Here is a 19,381-nt window from a genome sequence, read left to right as displayed (position 1 = left end):
GCAGGCTCCAGGCTCTGAGCTATCAGCACAGATCCCGACGCGGGGCTCGAAACCATGAACTATGAGATCATGACCTGAGCTAAAGTCAGACTCTCAACCCACTGAGTCACCCAGGTGCCCCACCTCATGTGTTGTTTTTTTTTCTCTATCCTGCTTCAACTTATTTGATCACTTTTAGTTTTACAATAAAAGGTAAGATTTTTCTCTATGTATTTGTATGTTTCACATTTAGAGCTGGTCACTATTTTGTAAATTACTGTACGGAAAGAACTTAAATCAGACATATACCAATAACCGAAGCACCTGTTTGGGGACTCCAAGGTTCTAACTGTATCTTGGCCCCTTTGGAGACATGATTCACAAGGAATAAATATAAACCCATCTCTATGTCTAGGTCGTCCCATTTATTCACGACCCAGCAATAGTAGTGGCTAGCTATGAATTTCTCTTCCAATGACACAGCGTACCTTTAGCTTGAAAACAAAAGTATCCTGGGTTAAACTGAGAAGCGTTTACATACAAAATTTTAAAATAGATATAAAAGTCTTTATAAATAAAAATTTCATAAATCAAGCATTTGTAAGCCAAGGAATGAGTACAAATATCATTTAAATCTATGAAAGTGAGCGAAATCACTCTGAGAGTATGTTCAATAGAGAAACAAAGAGTGCTCAAGAAGCGGACTTATAGAATGCTACATTTAGGAGTTGGAGAGAGAAGATGAAGCCAAACAGATCTGGAAGGAGTTGCCTGTTAGGCAGGAAGACACTATCTGACGAGATCGGGCACGTGCAGGGTGGTATGGCCATAGACAGGAAGACACTATCGAATCAGAGTTTCTATGAAGGTCACGATTCTGAGTGAGATGAGTGATGTACAAGATATATAAGGGTGGTTCACATTATGATGGGAAATATAATTGTAACCTAAAGTAAAAGGGGAAATGCTCCTGGAGAGGTAGCAGAACACTGAACCAGAAGACAGAAGGGTAGAACTGAATTCCCAGCTCTGACTTGTTACTAGGTACATGACATTGGACAGGGCACATGACTTTGCCCTGAGCCTCAGTCAACTCCTCTGCAAAAGGAGACATGAGAATGCATAGATCAATGGCCTGTTGTGATAATTCATCGAATTAATGCATTCGAACATACACTGTAAAAGGAAAAACGTTACACAAACTAAGACACTTGCCTTGGCTCCCTGCCTAGAACGTGCATTCCTCCGGGACGAGGGCCTACCCTACCCACATTTTTCATTGTCTTCTACCTGAATCCTGAGCTCTCTGATGGTATCTACCTGCTTTCTGTGACCTTTTTCTTTTGTTTGATATTTAAGACCTTAGTGCCAACTGCCATTGCCAGAGTTTATACATCCCAGTTGCTGGGCTCTTGCAGAATTACCTACCCAGTTCCTGACTTTCTGGTCCACCTACCTACCACCCTGGTGCCCAAGTTATGATATGCTTCAAAGTGTTGTTTCAGAGCTAACTACTGAGACTCCTACTTAACATTCATTCCTAGTTTGTTCAGTGATAAAGGTTTCTTAAAGTTCTTGAGACTAAAGTACCTCGTGTGTGTCTTAAAAGATGACATCTACAGCAAAATACATACACATTTTTTTAAGTTTTATTTTTTTATTTATTTTGAAAGAGAGAGAAAGCGGGGACAGGGGAGAGAAAGAGGGAGACAGTATCCCAAGCAGGCTCTGCACTGTCAGCGCAGAGCCCGACACGGGGCTCGAACTCATGAACTGTGAGATCATGACCTGGGCCAAAGTGTAGTCAGATGCCCAACCGACGGAGCCACCCAGGGGCCCCTTTATACTTATTATCAATATCAATTTCCTTCACCTTCCATTCTTGATTTACATAAATAATAAAGACTTTTGTTTATTTAAACAGTCTTAAAAATTGTTTATGACTATGTGACAGTATCTGGATTGTGTCTGAAAGTCTCCTTTAATCAGGTAACATATCATTGCCATTTATTTGAAGATTTCTTTGATCAAGTTGTTTTCATTGAAAATAAGGAGGGCTTTAAAATTACCAAAAGTTCTTCATGATAATTAAATTGCTACTTGCTTTATCAATTCCTTAAGGGAAAACATTAGCCAACCATTTGCTGAGCTGGGTTTAAAACCAATCTATTATTGGATTCACTGATATTTTAATTATGATTTCATTATCAATGATTAAAGAGGAAAAAACCGTAATTAAATAATCTATGTTACACTCCAATTTTTTTAATTAGTTGATTTGCTCTAAATACAATATTGTAATCCTCTCAGCCCATCATTTTGAAAATAATACAAATACAGTTGTGAGTCTCCTACCTTGATCTTTGAGATTTTGGAAGGGGCTGAGGAAGGGAAGGGAGAAAGGCCACTGTGAACATCAAACAACACTCGCCAGTTTTTAAAACCCTAGCAAAGACTTTGTGCTTCACCAAGCTCTACTCAAGCACAGAGAAAAAATGAAGTTACCCATGACAGGGTATTACAATAATGCCATAGAAGCAATTCCTGTCTCCATAATGGGAAGTTACATGTCAAGCTATTATATTTTAGAACTAATAACTTTTATTGCTATTTTTAAGGGATGCCATTTTCTACTTTTTAAGAAATGTAATTACATTTGCTCTTCCCCAATCATCAATCCCTTTTTTGGCCCATGCCTAGATTATAAAGAAAAACGTAAGTGAACCTGCAATAACTTGACCTGAATTCTAAGCATAATACAAAATGTTCCAACTTTCTCATAGGACATGCCAGTTTACTATAGTTGACTCCTTTAAGGAAATGACGGGTGATGGGGATAAGAGGTGATGGAATTCAGACCTGGGTGAGTTTTCAGTATCCATTGTCCTTGGTTACATACTCCCATAGCATTCTGTATCTTTCTTTCAAAATATTTACCAGTTCGTAATTATGTATTTGTGTGATAGTATTGTTAATGTCTTTCGCCCCAACATTACAGTAATATCCACGAGAATCAGGGTAAGATTTTTCCCACCAGTGTGTATTTCCACATTCAGCGAGTGCCTAGAATGTAGTAAGTGTGCAAAACATTTTTATGAAAATTAATCAATACATAATAATTCTCTTTTGGGGAGGGTAGACAGACAAAAATCATGATTTTTCCATACTAGGAAGTCAATAGATATAATTTTCAGAGTCCTTAGGAGTGGAGCAGTATCAGTCATTTGGTATGTCCCATGTAATGAAATTCTACAAAAGATATTTTTGAACGATTAATTGATTACACCACATTTAGAGCACACCCCACTCTCCCCGATATCTTGTTTCCAGATGCTGGTTTCAGTCTTCTCAGATGATCACAGAGTGACAGCCTTTTTGCATACTTATACTAAGAGCATTCTATTGAATATTTTGAGTTTTACAGTTTGTCTTTAGAGTCCAACTGAAAATTTAGAATAACAACAAAGCTCCTTCGAACCACATCCCCTAATGTGTTATACCAGTAACAGGAGAAAAAAAAATTTTTTTTCAACCCTTTCTGTTCACACGGTAGGAGGATCTAAAAGCACCTGATAGCGTGGTTGGGGTAAGTCAGTGGTTCTTAAACTTGAGTGAGCATCAGAATCACATGTAGGACTTACCACACAGATAGCTAGACAAACCCACAGAGTCTGGGATTCCATAGCTCTAGTGGGAGGGCCTGAGAATTTGTACTTCTTTCGGGTGCCCAGGTGTTGCTGTGGTCTAGGGATCACAACTTTGAGAACAACTAAGGTAGTTGCTGGAAGGGAATCTTGCTAACATTAGGTTCAATACCAGCCACATTCTTGGTTGAAACAGTCTCGCAGAGAAAATTGTAAATGGATGAATGATCAGAAGGGGCTACATAACATATATGATGCAATACATTATTAAATAACCAGCTCACCTTATTACTCTTTGGTTTAAGTGTGTGTGTGTGTGCGCGCGCGCGCGCGTGTGCGTGTGTGTGTGTGTGTGTGTGTGTGTGTGTGTGTTTCAAATATGCTTCTTCAGGAATTCTCTTCTTTCACTTTTTAGTAACTAAAATTCGGGGTGGGGTGGGGTGGGGTAGGGGGAATCTCTAAGTTATTTTTGTCCTCAGTAAACAAATTACCTCTTTGGCTTCCCTTGTCCTCCAGCTCTTCAAGCAGGTCACTTACTCCTTTTGGTCATTGTAACCTTTTCTGGAAACATGGATATAATAGTACCTTATCTCAGTGACTTGCCCTGAAGATTGAATGAGACCCTAAATGGAAAAATCTCAGCACCAAAAAGTCTGTAAATGGTAGCTGCTGGGTTTTTACTAATTTATTTACTCATTCAAGGAAATAAAGTCCAATGGTCACTGTTCCAGTGACTGAAACTACTTACATCTCTAAGATACGAATTGACCACAGCAATAACCCTAAAATCGTGAAGGGAATGTTCAGTTATGTTTTGTGTATTCTGCTTACTGGGGCACAGAAATGTTTGACTTGGAAATTTTGCCGCAGGGCACCAGGACAGGGTTCCCCCAAACTACACAAAATCACAAAGAATCATCTGGAGAACTACTGAGCTCCCGCTCCAGGGGAGAGAGGCCTAGGAATCTTTTAAATAATCACCCCAGGTGGTTTCTCCGAAGAGCAAGTTTGGAAACACTGAAGGGACCTTTCACTCCATTCTAACGGTGGCTCACCTAAGCCCTAAACCTCGTTTCTGTTTACTCAGTAAAGGCCACTGTTTACTACAAAATTTCAGAAGTACTTGCTGTCTTAGTAATTTTGTTCTTTTGAATTCAACCGAAGTCACTTGGCGAGGTCAGCTGCAAGCGGGATATTTTTGTTGGGTCTTTGGAAAGGTTCTGTGTTTTGAGTTCACTCGCCTCTGCTAAATGGTCAGGCCCTGTGCCTCACTTCTGAACTGCCTGCCTAATACCCGCCTCCTGTCGAACTCCCCCCCCCCCCCCCCCCCCCCCCCGCAACGTCTCCTCTTTCTGGTCTCTCCCGCCTCAGGTCTGGCGTGTTTTTGTCCCTTAACTCCACATCTTGAGCAGAACATTTGGTGCTTTCCTAGTTCACGACGCCTTACTGGAATAGTCGATTTCCAGGGATTTTACAGGCTGGCCAAAACAGTTTGTTCCGAACAGCGACGCCAGGGCCGCGGGGGCCGGACTGGCAGCCAGTCCGCCGAGCGTTTCCCGACTCTGCACAACCACCCGTGACCTTGGGGCGAGCGAGCGCCGCCTGCGCCGCTGCTTCCTGGCGGCGCCCGGGCCACGTTCTAGCTGGACTTTAGAACCGAAAGGGGGTACGGGGGAACGGGTCAGGGGCGGCTTCTTAAACAGGCGAGAAGTTAGTTTCCTTTTCTCGAAACGAATCCTTCTAACTCCTGGGCGACGTGGGGAGCGACCGTTAGGGGAGTAAGGAGGAAAGGGAAATGTCTGCCAAGGGCTGGAGACAAAGCGTGAGAACTCTGATGGCGAGAAGCGGGCTTGAGCGAGAAAATCGGAAGGAGGAAGGCTGAGGGCGGACAATCGGGTTAAAAATAGAAACGTATTCTCCACAGGACTCGCTCCTTCCAGCCCCACCCTGGGGCCGACAGCCGCGCCAGTGACTCGGCTCCGCGCGACGGCAGCAGGGCCGGACTTGACCCCGCCTCCTGGACTCGGGAACATGGCCGGAGGGGGCGGGGCGTCGGGCTCGCGACGTCACCGCGCTCCCCGCCGCCGCCGCCGTCGGGGTTTTCGCTGACGCACAGACCCCGCCCCTCCTCCCTCTTTCCCTCGCTGCCCGAGTGCCGGGCGGAGAGAGAGCGTCAGTCGGCCGGAGCGCGGACCTGTGTGCGTCTGGACTTGGGGCTCACTCCCTTCCCGGCAGCCGCGCAACTTCCCGGCCGTAGCTGAGGCGACGGAGAGCACCGCCGGCGGGCCCTCGCGGCGCCCAGGCCTCCCTGCTCGCGTCCCGGTCGCCCTCGGAGTCGGCCCAGCCCGCCGCCGGTGGAGGCGTGAGGTGACGACGGGCAAGTGCCGCGAGCAGCGTTAGCCGCCGCGGCCTCCGGTCCTCCCTCCGCCTCCTCCTCTGCCCCCCCTCCTCGCTTCCCTCCTCCCACTTCCCGGGCTCCGGCGTGTCCCGGCCACGCTCAGTGCCGCTGCAGGAACAAAGGAGGACCCCGCGGCGGCGGCAGCGCCACCTCCGCTTCCGACCCGCTCCCGGCCCGAGGCGGCCGCTCCGGGGCGCCCGGCTCGCCCCTCCCGGAGGCCCGGGCCCGGCCTCACCGCGCCGGCGTCGCGCGCGAGCCCGGCTCCTGCCCTCCTGCCCCCCGCAGGGTGAGTGGTGCGGAGCTGGGGGAGGGCGCCCGGCTGCTCGTGCCGGGCCGGGGGAGGGCAGTGGGGGGCTCCGGCGGAGCTCGAGCGGGCCGCGGCTGGCGGCCTCCGGGGGAGGGGAGCCCGCCCTCCAGCTCAGGAAGCACAAAGACGGAGGCGTCATCCGGTCGTCGTGGCCCGGGGTCCGGCACCCCGCGCCCCCGGCCCGCCTGCACCCGCACGGCCCGGAGAACAATGCCGGGCGTGTGGGTTCCGGGCCTCCCTCGCGTCCGTCCCGGCCGCCTTCGGCGCGGCGCCCGGCGTGGGCAGCCGGACCCGGAGAGACAAAGGGGCCGTGGCGGCGGCCGCGCCCCCGGCCCCCTGCTCGCCGCACACCCTCCCCCTCCTCCCGGCCGCCCCGGTTCGCCGCCGCCGCCTCGGAGGAGCCGGTCGAGGTCGGGGGTCGGCGCGGGGCCGGCCTGGCCTGCGGAGCTGCCGTTCTGCATGACTCAGTGATTTTTGGAGAAGGCCCTGCTGGGCTTTCCTGAGCAAGGCCTCGGCTTAGAGAGGAGCCTGGGGGGAGGGATGGGGGCCCGGTGGGACCCGGACTTGTTCGGAAATCCGCCGGAACGTGGGTGAGGGGGACTCCTCCGTCGTCGTGTTTTAGTTTTGCCAGCGTCGCTGCGTTTGTCGCCCAAGATCCCTTTCATGAAGGAAATGGAGCACCTTCCCCTTTGTTTCGTGCATTTAAGCTGGTGAACATGCATTTCTTGCTCGCTTTCCACGCACTCCGGTGGAGCCGTGTTTTCAGGAAAGGCCCGTGTTTATTTGTTGCATGCCTCCTAAGAATCTAGTCTAAGGACATGAGGGTAAAGTAGCGTATATAGGTCACAGAGCCCCTAGTTTTAAACCTGGAGTTCAGGTCATTTACAGACTTAAAAATAAAATAAAATTTCATTCCTTATTTATTTTTTTTTTTAAGTAGAATTTCAGAACTTCATGGGTGAGAATATTGCAATTTTATCTTACAAGTTTTTTTTTTTTTTTTAATGTTTCCCCAACAAAGAATTTACTGTACTTCTCCCCTATTTTCTGTCTCGGGCCAGATATTAAGCCTGGAAAGGAGCCTTTAAAAATCACAGTAATCTCATTTTGGCAAAGAGAGAACGGAGATCAGGAGAGTAAGGACTTGCCCAAGGTCACTGGCTTAGTTAGAAGTAGATTAGATACTAGAACTCAGGTCTCAGCTCAGGGTGAGTAGGCATTAACATCTAACATGTGCACCTGAAAACTAAATTCCATAGGTGTAAAATGTTGTTTTTAAATTATTATTCATATTTGAGGCTGGAGAGTTTCTGCTACATGCCCAGGTTTTGGTTTTCTTTAAACTAGAAGTTAGGGGAAGCCACAAACTAAAAATATACATTTCAGCTATTCAAACTATAAAAATAAACATTTTCCCTGTGCTTGATAGAGCTGGCACAGGGATGCACAAGTTTCTAACAACAAAACTTTAAAGGTACTAAATAGTAATGGTATTGTATTTTTCTGAAATGTTGCCAAGCAGAAGGGAAACGGCACTTAGGCAAACTGCCCTCTCCCGCCCCAAATTGCTGCTAAGCAGGAGGATTTAAACATGAGGATTCTTTCTGCCTCGGTGCTCTCTGTACTGTGCTTGGTTTTTATAAACAACCCTGACCATTTTGGCTTCACGAGTGATTAATGATGCATCTTTTTGTTGAATTTGAGATTGTTCACTAGCCCTGTCTACATTACCAAAAAAAAAAAAAAAATAGCAGCCTTAATGGCATCTTTTTGTTTTGTTTCCTTATTATATTAGATATATAAACGCAGCATCCTTAGTTCTTGGGGTTGTGTAGGAGTTGGCAGGCTCTAAGATATAAATAGAAGCTGATTTCAGAGGCCCCTGTTGACTAGGCTTTATGTGAGAGCCTCCATCCAGCTCAGCCTGTCACATTGCAGCCTTGTGACAGGCTGAAGCTCCCGCCCATGTGATCTAAGCTTCTGAGAAATATTAAGGCAAGCTTTGCACATGTGATGGCGTTTAAAAGCTCGCTTTCTAGGGGGGGAAAATCTACAAAATGGGAAGCTACGTGGAAGACTAATGTCCTGGTGTCTCTTGTGTCTCAGTTGCAGGCTATTTATAGTGAATTGAAAGTAGTTGTGTTTTCTGAAGAAGGGAAGGTGGAATACTTTGCAAGTTGCCAGTCGAAGTGGGTAAAATCATTGAGATTCCTTTCCCCCTCCTTTTTTTATGTAAAAGAAAAGATTTTAAAGAATTGAATTAACTAAGGTTGATGCTTAAATTTAGGCCTGGTCGCCATTATAAAGCCACTGTCACAAGAGCCACTGGAAGTTAGTATAGCAACTGTGAGCTAGCATAATTCTTAAGCTGGCTTCAAGGAATGAACTTTTTGCATAGGGCAGATTCCCACATACTACGTGGGGGGGGGGGGGGTGATGCAAGTAAAGACAATTTATTATTTGAAGCATTTTTGCACATATTAAAAGTTTTTTAAGCCCAGCTGAAAATGTTTATTAATAAACCTAAGTGATGTTGAAATGTTTACACTGCCCTGCTCCAAAATGAGTCAGCTAAATTCCACTTACTATTTAAAGCGACCATGTCAACTAAATTAGTAGTATTGTTTGAAGTAAGCTGTGGTTCTCCCGCACCCTCCACATAAGCTTGATTGGCTTGAAGTATTTTCAAGCTTCAGATATTTCTTTTTGCTAACGAAAGGAAAGAGTACTATCATTTAACTGTGGAGGAAATAGTGGCAGGATTCTGGCCAGGTCAAATTTGGTTAGCCCTCTTCTCCCCTTTTTGTAATTTTGGTAAAAAGTATTAAATAACTTGCTAAAACATTGTTTTTAGTAACTCACTAAAGAGTGTATTCTAGTGTGTGTTAGTTGGAAAAAGCCATATGAAATTCTAGACCAGCTCTAGCTTGAATGAAGGACTTTATCCTGCACTTAATTTGAAATGTTCATAACAAATAAGTAACTTAACTTCTGTTATCAATGTTAAGACACATTTAAATGACCATGACCACAAGTTATAGCACACAATCTCCCTTTAATAAAATGCTCTCAAATATGTTTTTGTACGTACATACATATTTTAAGGTGACATGGAAACTTTCTACAGTTTAAATTTTTCTTAATGTGTGTTTTCACTTAAAACTCAGAAAAATTTACTAAATTTAGCATAACGTTACTATATCTGTTCTAATTTTAACAAGGCTTCTGGAAAAACAAGGTAGGCTAGCTGTACGAAGTTCTTTCTGGTAACCTAGCATTAAATATTAATGACTACTGAAGGTTGTGTGTTCATATTGCTTGGCTTTGCCATATTGAAATTGAGCTTTCAAAGGTTTCGTTTTCTGACGTGAGGAAGGCAAGCACTCGTGAAAAGCTTTAAGAGAGCCTTTGGCTGGAGAAATCTATAGCTGATAATTTGTGCTTTTGCAAGTTACTAGGCACTGCCTTTAAAGTATTCAAACCCAGATTTCACACCTCAAATGCAGAACTTAAAAGGAATTGCATGAGCAGCTGACCCCTAAATTCTTAAAGAGCTTCACTTGTTAGTGCCAAGGCAGCAGGAAAGGCCAGATGATCTATCAGCTCTCTTCAGTGTTCTGTAAAGGTGTTGCGTTTTTAAAAGTTTTTAAAATTCTGTCCCGTAGCAGAATTGTTGAATTACTAGTGAGGCCCATCATCTTATAAGATATTTTAAGAAAGCTTTATAGCTACATCCAGTGTACGGCCAGCTTAAAGAACCACTAGTACATATCAAGAGTTGGTACTTAATTGTGATTATTGTAGATTTTTTTTTTCATTGGCAAGTTCCATTTGATAGATTTTTAGCCAGAGAAGTAAAAATCTCATTTGATATGGTCTGCCTGTAGTGCAGAAATCAGAAAGTGACTTTAAGATGACAATTGTCCAAACTGATTTAAATGTAATTCTGACATCTGGCAGAGTGACCTTTTCAGAAATTGAAACAAAGATCATAGTGATAGGTGGAGTAATGCATTTTAATGTTTAATGATAGCATTTTTTTTGTCCTAAAGAATGTGAAGTCCCTACAGTTCATTGTTTATCAAGTTAAAAAGACAATTTCTTTAATACCCTTTGTTTTATAAAGGCAACAAAATATTCATAGTTTTCTTGTCCTACTCTTTTTAATGATTAACATAATTAGGGCCTTTGTTAGAAATAGACTTGGTGTTTAGAAATAACAAAGGTATGCTGGTGGCTGTCATACTAATTTAGTGATTTTATTTGGTAACGTGCTAATTTCTAAAGTTTTGTTTTTGTTTTGTTTATAGCAGAAAAATATGGCTCAGGAGACTAACCAGACCCCAGGGCCCATGCTGTGTAGTACAGGATGTGGCTTTTATGGGAATCCTAGGACAAATGGAATGTGTTCCGTTTGCTACAAAGAACATCTTCAGAGGCAGCAAAATAGTGGCAGAATGAGCCCAATGGGTAAGTTTCCAAGGAAAAACCCATTTGAAGAACTGGTGGACAGAAAATATAGAACCAAGAATTGGGGCCTAAGACTATGAGAATCAATGCTGAGAGCCCGAGAAGAGAATTCCTGAGAAAAGCTTGAAATTAAAGCAGCAGCCCAGCCCACGTCCTTGGCATGACAACATCAGGAATGAATGACCATCTACAAGCATCTTCTAGCTTTTTTATTTTCCTTTTTGAGGTTTTGTTTCATACTTATGTTCACTGGATGTGACTTTTCCATACATGTTTTTGTTTGGATACTCACTTAATTGTAGGATTCAGCAGTACAGTGAAAGTGCTTAAATCACTAACCTAATTAAATGCAAGTATTTGTTACTTATTAAGAGTCTTGCTACTGAGTGTTGGTAGTCTTGCTGTTTCTTACAAATCCTTTTTTTAAATAGGAACAGCTAGTGGTTCCAACAGTCCTACCTCAGATTCTGCATCTGTACAGAGAGCAGACACTAGTTTAAACAACTGTGAAGGTGCTGCTGGCAGCACATCTGAAAAATCAAGGTAAGATTGACCACTTCAGGCTTTTTATCATAATACAACAAGGAAATACATGGGTGCTCCCCATACCATTCTAATTATGAATGTCTATATACGCTAAGGATGTTAACGGATCCGATGCCCTTGGCTTTGCTTGTGTTGCACAGTCTGGGATTCTGGGATCTTTTACTACATGGTCTTACAGGTCACTGAATAAAGACGTATATCATAACACTCCGTGGTACTCTCAAAGATGCTGTATTGAGAATGCTGTGCTTGTATTATAATTGAGGTTAAGTGATTGTAGAGTATGGCTCTGTAGACTGTATTGTAATGCTACACAAGACATTTTGGCAAACTGCCCCTTTTGCCCTTAAATTACAGGCACAGCTAAAAGTTCCCAGTTGGCTATAATAGGACCTCGTAACCTATACACATATGCAGCCTTGAATTGATGAGCCATTTATCAGATCGCTTTCTTTATTCTCAACCGTGTGTGCTGGGCATCCAATATTCTTTTAAGTTTTTAGATTATTTAGTTCCATTTGATCAATGTTGGAAATAGTACGTACTTTAAAGTTGAACTGACAACTTACTGTCTCACAAAGAAGTACCCTTAACATCTTTAAAAATGTTTGCTTGAACTCAAATAGAAATGTGCCTGTGGCTGCCTTGCCTGTAACTCAGCAAATGACAGAAATGAGCATTTCAAGAGAGGACAAAATAACTACCCCGAAAACAGAGGTGTCAGAGCCAGGTATGCTTTTTGTTTAATACTAGTTCCGTTCTGGATTTGGTAGTACAAGAAAGAGTTGGCGGGAGAGGAGTTCCTTCCCATCGAAGGTTAAATTGGAGAGAGAGCTGTAAAATATAGGCCAAGGAAGAACCACTCTCTCTCAAGTCTCTTGGGTGTAAAATAGTCATTCTTTACTCTTTTTTCTTCTTAAACTCACACCATAAATTTATAATCTGGGAACTGGAAATATTAAGAATGTAATGAACTTAAAAGGTCGTTTGCCATTATATTTCAAAGATCTCTAAATCACTAAAGAAAGTGTTATTCATAAACAGAAGAAATTAGATTGAATTTCAAAGCCATGAAGAACGTTTTATAATCAAAAGCAATACTCAGTCTTGGTATCCTCAGTGTTGGTAGAAAATATTTAAGACAACATATTGAACACTGAAAGAAGCTTTCAAGTTGAAAAGTCTAGGAGTTGAAAAAACAAGAGCTCAAAACTCAATATGGAAAGGCATTTTTTTCACTGAGTGCCTTTGAGTCTCTGCTTCTGTAGAGCACAGTCAGAAGTGCTGTCACATTGAGAGATGGACTTGTTTGAATTACCTGTGCTGGGCCCTAAAACAGCTCTGTACTCTATAGGGCACATCATTCATTTACTCAGTTCATTGTCTCCTGGTACAGTGTTGACTGAACACAATATAAAACTTCATTGTGAGGAAATAACATCTGTGGGTATGTGATCTGCTTTGGAGGCTTGCTTTTGCTAACATCACATAGCAAAGCTTATGTGAACTAGGGCAATCTTAATTTATAAAGTTAAGTAAAAACTCTGCAGTTCAGCAGGTGAATCCATATTTGATATTTTCAAAGGAGTTCAGTCTTTCTGAAAAAGCCAGCCAAATTAGGTGTTTGTGGGGTTTTATAAACAAAATTACTCTGACCTGGGAACGGTACTCTTTTGGTTTAGATCTGTACCTAGTCTCTGCATTTATTATTTCTTAATAGGTTCTGTAGTTTGTTCCTCTTTGCCTTTACTGAGTCGTTTCCCCCTTCTTAACTCCCATTTGTCCCTGTATGTCCCAGGAACCACTACTCAGTCTTCTGATGTAGCCAAGGAAATGGCTGTCACACATACCCCTCCCCCAAACTGTTCCTGTACATTTTTCTCTACCATCATAGCATCAGGAGAAACTATTAGGTTGTCATAGTAGATTATTAGGAATGAGTAGTAGGTAGAGTATTATTCTGTTAGTCTATAATAGGCTATTAGTCTGACTAAATATATTACTAATGCAAATGAGTTATGTATTTACAGAGAATTTTAGAGTAAGCTGTCATGAAACCTATCAGCTTGCTCTAGAGTTTGGATTTATGCTTATAGCATTGGTGCTGGCCTATTTAAGCAGTAATCTTAGCATTGCATACAATAATTTGCTATTCTTGGGGTTTGGATTAATATTAAAACTGTGCTTCTGGTCTAATTGAATTCTATGAAAGGAGAACTAATTTGGTATTTTTGTCTTAAGTAACTAGTGGTAATGGTGAGCTCTAATGTGCTGAACTGCAATTTTATCTTCATGTTGACAAATTTTATTGATGTCATGTGAACTAAAACTTCAAGGAGAAACACGGACTTCTTAAAAGTAGATCATTATCTCTCATTGTCTAAATTCTGTACCCATTTTAGAGAAGTACTGCAAAGCAAATAAAAGCTGTGCTTTAAAAATTCTTGATTTGCCTGTGGAATCCTTAATAGTCAAAACTTCACAAGTACTTATATTGTCCTAAAGACTGTTTGCTGATCTTTCAAAAAGTTTAAGAACTATTCAGATTTTCTGCATGTGACCATATAAAGCCCGTGTTAAAATGGCAAAATAATTGTGAAATTTTAGGATCTGAAGTTAATTAGGGCTTAACGATATGGGTTTTACTTACTGAAATTGCTAAATTTATGTATTCAGTCTTTTGTCTATCAGTGTAAAACCAAAATGAATTTTTTGGCGGTTGGCAACTTTATGTACTGAGTAATAATGAATGTAAACTGCCCTAATTAAGAAGTTTGCATTTAGGCAATTGCAATTTGGAAAAACTGGGCATGTGACCAGCATCTCCCAGGTCTTTAAAACTTAGGAGTTTATTCCCTAGGACTAGCTGTTAAGAGTCAGTTTAAAGGAATTTGAGTGGAGTAATCATTTTACAAAATTTAGAGAAGCCAAGTGTATGTTGGTTGGCAAGAAATTGTCAGATTTGAAAGTTCTGATACTGAAGTAGAAGATTCTGTTTAAAGCACATGTTTTTAAGAAAGGCTTCATGAATATTTTCACTAAGAATCTTCCTTCTTCTCTTAAATGTTTTCTTTTTGTGACTTAAGTAATTGTCAGCCAGTGAACTCTTAACAGTTATCTCATTTTCACCCTTGTTTTTCAGTTGTCACTCAGCCCAGTCCATCCGTTTCTCAGCCTAGTACTTCTCAAAGTGAAGAAAAAGCTCCTGAGTTGCCCAAACCAAAGAAGAACAGATGTTTTATGTGCAGAAAGAAAGTTGGCCTTACAGGTATTAGAGAACATAGAAGACAACGTATATTTTGTTGGTAGGCTTTAACAGGGAGCTCCCTTAAGGGACTGGTCGGTCCTAACACCTACAACAAAATGCCCGACTTTCAGGAACAGAAAGTTTCCAGAGTGGGAGAAGTTGGGTTTGATTTGCACTTGTGTCTCTAATCCTCTGGAACCTTTTATTACCTTCAGGCCTTGTGAGTTACTCTGCTTTACTGAACTGATAAAAATTCATCGCTTTCGAGTCTTTTCTTTGTTCTCCTGAGGAGAAGGTAGTTGACCCAAACAGTGAACACCATCTTTGAGCCAGGCACAAAGTATTAGAATACTTCTTAACTGTTCCCTGTAAATTTCAGAACCCTCTGGTTCTCTTTTCCCTAGTTTTCACTTGAGAAAACGTTATCCTGTTTATATGGAGGAGGAGGAGGATTTGCATCCAGGTCAGTCTGGCTTTTAGAGCCTGTGTAATTTCTACCCTGTGCTATCTACAGGAGTTTATGGAGGGAGAGCTATTCGAATTTCTCACTATGTCAAAAGAGATTGAAAGCTGTTTCACAATTTAAAGTGGCAGACTCAATTTCATGTTACAGAGAACCATGAAAATCTGGTTCTTTTTCTCCACTGACTGAGGCTTTTTTTTTCCCCCTTTTAATTACTGCAAATTCCCAAGTGACTCTACTTCCTCTTATGTGTACAGGGTTTGACTGCCGATGTGGAAATTTGTTTTGTGGACTTCACCGTTACTCTGACAAGCACAACTGTCCATATGATTACAAAGCAGAAGCTGCAGCAAAAATCAGAAAAGAGAATCCAGTTGTTGTGGCTGAAAAAATCCAGAGAATATAAATTACTACTTGTGAAGAGACTGAAACTTTGTTTTTATTTTAATATATCGTAGGAAAACATTAAAGAGCAGATGCATGGCCATTTTCCTTTGATGTTCTCCAGAGTTTTACTTTACACTTGTCTGTCTTATAATTGAAATTTTAGGATGTTTGGGTGTTTGTTACAGGCAGAAATGGATAGATACAGCCCTACAAAATGTATATGCCCTCCCCTGAATAAAATTGGATGAAAATCTGCACAGCAAATTGAAATACACAGACGATAGGGACAAAATTTAGTTCCCACGTGCCAAACATAATCCGTGAAATCTCTGCATGTTTGCAGCATATCTGCCTTTTGGGAATGTAATCAAGGTATAATCTTTGGCTAGTGTTACGTGCCTGTATTTTTTTAAAAAATGGTACACCAGAAAAGGACTGGCAGTCTACTTCTTCCATAGTCCAACTTCACCCTGTTAATTTCCACAACATGTTCTTTGGAAGCAGGAGGAAAGCTATAAAGAGGATCAGACCTTTCCGTGAAACCAGTATTTGGTGCCATATGTAAGCCTGGCTCATTGGTCTCCTAAAAGCTGTCAAGTAAGACATTCTGTGAAAGGTAAACATCGCAACTGGTTATCATGAGTAAAGCCATCAAGCCAACAGGGGCTTGAGCTCTCTTTGAAGCTTACTGTGCTGGCCTGCACCAGAAGATGCCTGCATTACTCTCATTGCTCAAAATGTTGTGTAGCACAGAACTGCACTAGGATTAATTTGTCTACAAGAAGAAATTAAAACTACATTTGGTTTTTACATGCCGCAGCTCTATTGAATAACATGCATCTGAATTTTAAGTTGCAAAGGTATCTGAAAAGTTCATTTTTCGTGTGCATCTTTTGTTGAATGTTTTGGTTCAAGAAAGAATGTTTAAAGCTTTTTTAAAGACTTCAGTTCTTAATGTAACTGTACCTTCTGCATGGAAAATCATAACCAACATGGCTGCAGTAGACTTCTTAGTGGTATCCAGCACCACTCGCAGAGGGCTGCGTTATCCTATTAATTGTACTTGGGTGTAGGACTCTAGTGTTCTTGGGTGTATTGCATGGGCTGCATTATCTACAGCATTGTACAATAACAACTAGAAGAGGCAGTATACTTCACTGATGCTTGTCTGGTAATATCACTTCTGTGTCATAATGGAAGGTTTTTGTGATGTATGAAACTTGTGTTTTTTATATATAAACGAGCATAGTTAGATTAGTATTGTGGTAATGCCTGTTTTCATCTGTAAATAGTTAAGTAGGTACACGAGGCACTACTTCTGATTTATTGCAGTGTTCAGTCCTAGTTTTTACTTTAATTAAAGCATTCGGTTTTGCTTTCGATTTTTATGTACCTTAGTTCGGAGTTAGATCTGCAGATGTGTACAGATAGTTCATATTTATGTATTGCACATAATCATGCTATTCAGCATCGATGCTATATTGTATTATGTAAATAATAAAAGCCATGTACAGAGGGAAACTTCCACTTGTTCATTGGGTCCTTAAGCCACAGGTAGAAACCATAAAGAGGAATAGTTAGAAAATGTTTCATATCCAACTTGGTAGTTGCATATGGAGACTTTGCATGGCTACCTTGTAATTTTTTTAATTGCCCCCCCCCCCCCCCAAACATGGTATGTTTAAGTGAGAGCCTTGAGATGAACTTTGAGACGTCAAGTGTGGTACACAGTGGGCAGCTTATTTGTGAAGAAATGAATAGGCACCTTTTATGATCATAACAATCTTAGGACTTGAGAAAGGAATGGACTTTTCACAACTGTGACCTATCTCCCTTGCCCGTTTTCTTGCTTTATATAAGGTGACACGACCATTTGTGTACAGAAACAGGCATGGTTTTGTTTCTGTTTCGGGTTCGGTTCTAATGCAGAGCTGGGCCCATGGGGTAGCTGAAGCTAAAAGCAGAACCATGACTTCTCAGTGATGGAGTCTGCAACGGAAATGCCCTCGTTCACTGGTCTGTCATGGTTCTTTGGGTGCTGCTGCCTGTGCTTCACGTGGAGGAAATCATGAGATCATCTCTCCTGAACTATGAAGATACTGAAGAATCACAATTGAGGTGAAAAGTACAGTACTGGGGCCAACAATTTTTATCGAAAGTTTAAGACTTCCCCTCTCGGTGCTGCCTTTGTCAATGTTTGCTTGATGAATTTTAAATGTTAAGGTTTTGAAATCAAAGTGGTATCTGGGGGATAAAGACTTAGATGACAAGGTGATGGGCCCTTTGTTGTTCTGTAACTTTGCAGCACAAAATGGTGGTAATGTTTCCACAATTTTTTGTGAGAAGTATTTAGGAAAGATTTGGATTGAGGATTTGTCAGGAGCATCAGTTGATTGAGAAGAAGAGTAAGTGTGAGACAACTAGAAGATTCAATTCTAGCTAGACTTGCATTTAAACCGGAATATTCTTCAGGCAAGACTTAAGTGGCTTTGACTTTGGAATGTACACTGACATCCTAAGCATCTGAAGAACATACCATGTTTCTCTTTATATAGGCTCTGTACACCCCCACTCCAAAAATGTCTTGTGAGGACAGACCATGATAGTTAAATGTATGGCCGTGGGCTGGTCCTTTTATAAGATTTATTCGAAGGGCCTTATCTGTAAGACTAGAGCCTCAGGTTGGCTCTGAGGTGGACTTTTCACGGCGCGAATTTGCAAGCAGAGACCTTTTTTGAGTGGTATGGCGTGGTGGTGAAGGTAATGGACCCTAGAATCAGGCTTCGTCTGTAAGTAAACGAGGACGGTGATAGTGGCTGACGCATAGTATGCCCTGCTAAAAAATTTTAAAATTTCTCTTTTTAGAGCAGCTTTAGATTCACAGCAAAATTGAAAGTACAGAGATTTCCCATATACCTTCTCCCCAACCCCCAACATGTGCATAGCCGCCTCTAGTCACCTCTGCCACCCGGACGGTATATTTGTTAAAACTGTCAAACCTACGTTGAGCCGCTATCGCCTCCCAGTCCGTAGTTTACAGTTCACTCTTGGTGGTATACATTGTGTAGGTTTAGACAAGTGTGATGACCTGTATCCATCACTGTAGTATATGGACCATTTCGCTGCCCTAAAAATCTACCTATTCCTCACCCTCACTAACCCCTGGCAACTACTGTCTTTTTACTGTCCCTAATTTGCCTTTTCCAGAATGTCACGTAGTAGGAATTCTGCAGTATGTAACCTTTCAGATGGGCTTCTTTGACTTAGTGATACACCGCGAGTTCCCTCCACATCTTTCATGGCTTGATAGGTAGCTCATTTCTTTCTAGTGCTGAATAATATTCCATTGGCTGGAAGTGCCATGGTTTATCCATTCACCTACTGAAGGAAATCTTGGTTGCTTCCAAGTTTTGGCAATTCCAAATAAAGCCACTTTAAACCAGTGTGCGAATTTTGTGTGGACGTGAATTTTCAACTCTGGGTAAATACCAAGTGCGATTGCTGGATTGTATGGTAAGAATGTTTAGTTTTGTAAGAAACCACCAAAATTCCAAAGCGGCTGTACCATTTTGCATTCCTAGCAGCAACGTGTGAATGATTTTTGCCCCACATCTTCACCAACAGTTGGTGTTGGTCAGTGTTCTGATTTTGGCCATTCTAACAGATGTGCAGTAGTAACTCATTTTAATTTGTGTTTCTCTGATGACATGACTGGAGCATCTTTCTGTGTGCTCATTTGCCATCTGTGTATCTTCTTTGGTAAGGTCTTTGGCCCATTTTTTAATCAGGTTTTCTTACTGTTTTATAAACATTTATATATCCGTATATATGTTATACATACGGATATATATGTGTGTGTGTGTATAGATATATATATTCTCAGGCAAGCTCCACGCTCGGCACAGAGCCCGACACAAAGCTGAATCCCATGATCCAGGGA

General features: G+C 41.9%; 1 protein-coding gene across 3 annotated transcripts; it reads left to right on the top strand.

Annotated features, from left to right (window-relative positions):
* Nucleotides 1-5,763: 5,763 nt before the first annotated feature.
* ZFAND5 (zinc finger AN1-type containing 5) lies at nt 5,764-15,541 on the top strand. 3 transcript variants are annotated; one of them, XM_042963813.1, is made up of 6 exons: nt 5,764-6,307; nt 10,639-10,798; nt 11,230-11,341; nt 11,971-12,074; nt 14,487-14,612; nt 15,312-15,541. In XM_042963813.1, the coding sequence occupies exons 2-6, from the start codon at nt 10,648-10,650 to the stop codon at nt 15,458-15,460; spliced, it is 642 nt and encodes a 213-aa protein (XP_042819747.1). In that variant the 5' UTR covers nt 5,764-6,307; nt 10,639-10,647; the 3' UTR covers nt 15,461-15,541. The 3 variants fall into 3 exon arrangements, with proteins under 3 accessions (XP_042819747.1, XP_007077557.1, XP_015390920.1); XM_007077495.3 differs by lacking the exon at nt 5,764-6,307 and adding an exon at nt 7,275-8,517; XM_015535434.2 differs by lacking the exon at nt 5,764-6,307 and having other exon boundaries at nt 7,275-10,798.
* Nucleotides 15,542-19,381: the final 3,840 nt, after the last annotated feature.

This window comes from Panthera tigris, chromosome D4, assembly GCF_018350195.1.
Source record: "Panthera tigris isolate Pti1 chromosome D4, P.tigris_Pti1_mat1.1, whole genome shotgun sequence".
NCBI lineage: Eukaryota > Metazoa > Chordata > Mammalia > Carnivora > Felidae > Panthera > Panthera tigris.
The sequence above is the reverse complement of the archived record's forward strand: the minus strand, read 5'-3'. Positions and strand labels throughout refer to the sequence as shown.

What these genes read in the sequence shown, in the direction of transcription:
- ZFAND5 (XM_042963813.1), top strand. Translation starts at nt 10,648, where the DNA reads ATGGCTCAGGAGACTAACCAGACCCCAGGGCCCATGCTGTGTAGTACA. An exon ending in AACAGAGGTGTCAGAGCCAG is followed by an intron (nt 12,075 to 14,486) that starts GTATGCTTTTTG and finishes CTTGTTTTTCAG; the next exon opens with TTGTCACTCAGCCCAGTCCA. An exon ending in AAAGAAAGTTGGCCTTACAG is followed by an intron (nt 14,613 to 15,311) that starts GTATTAGAGAAC and finishes TTATGTGTACAG; the next exon opens with GGTTTGACTGCCGATGTGGA.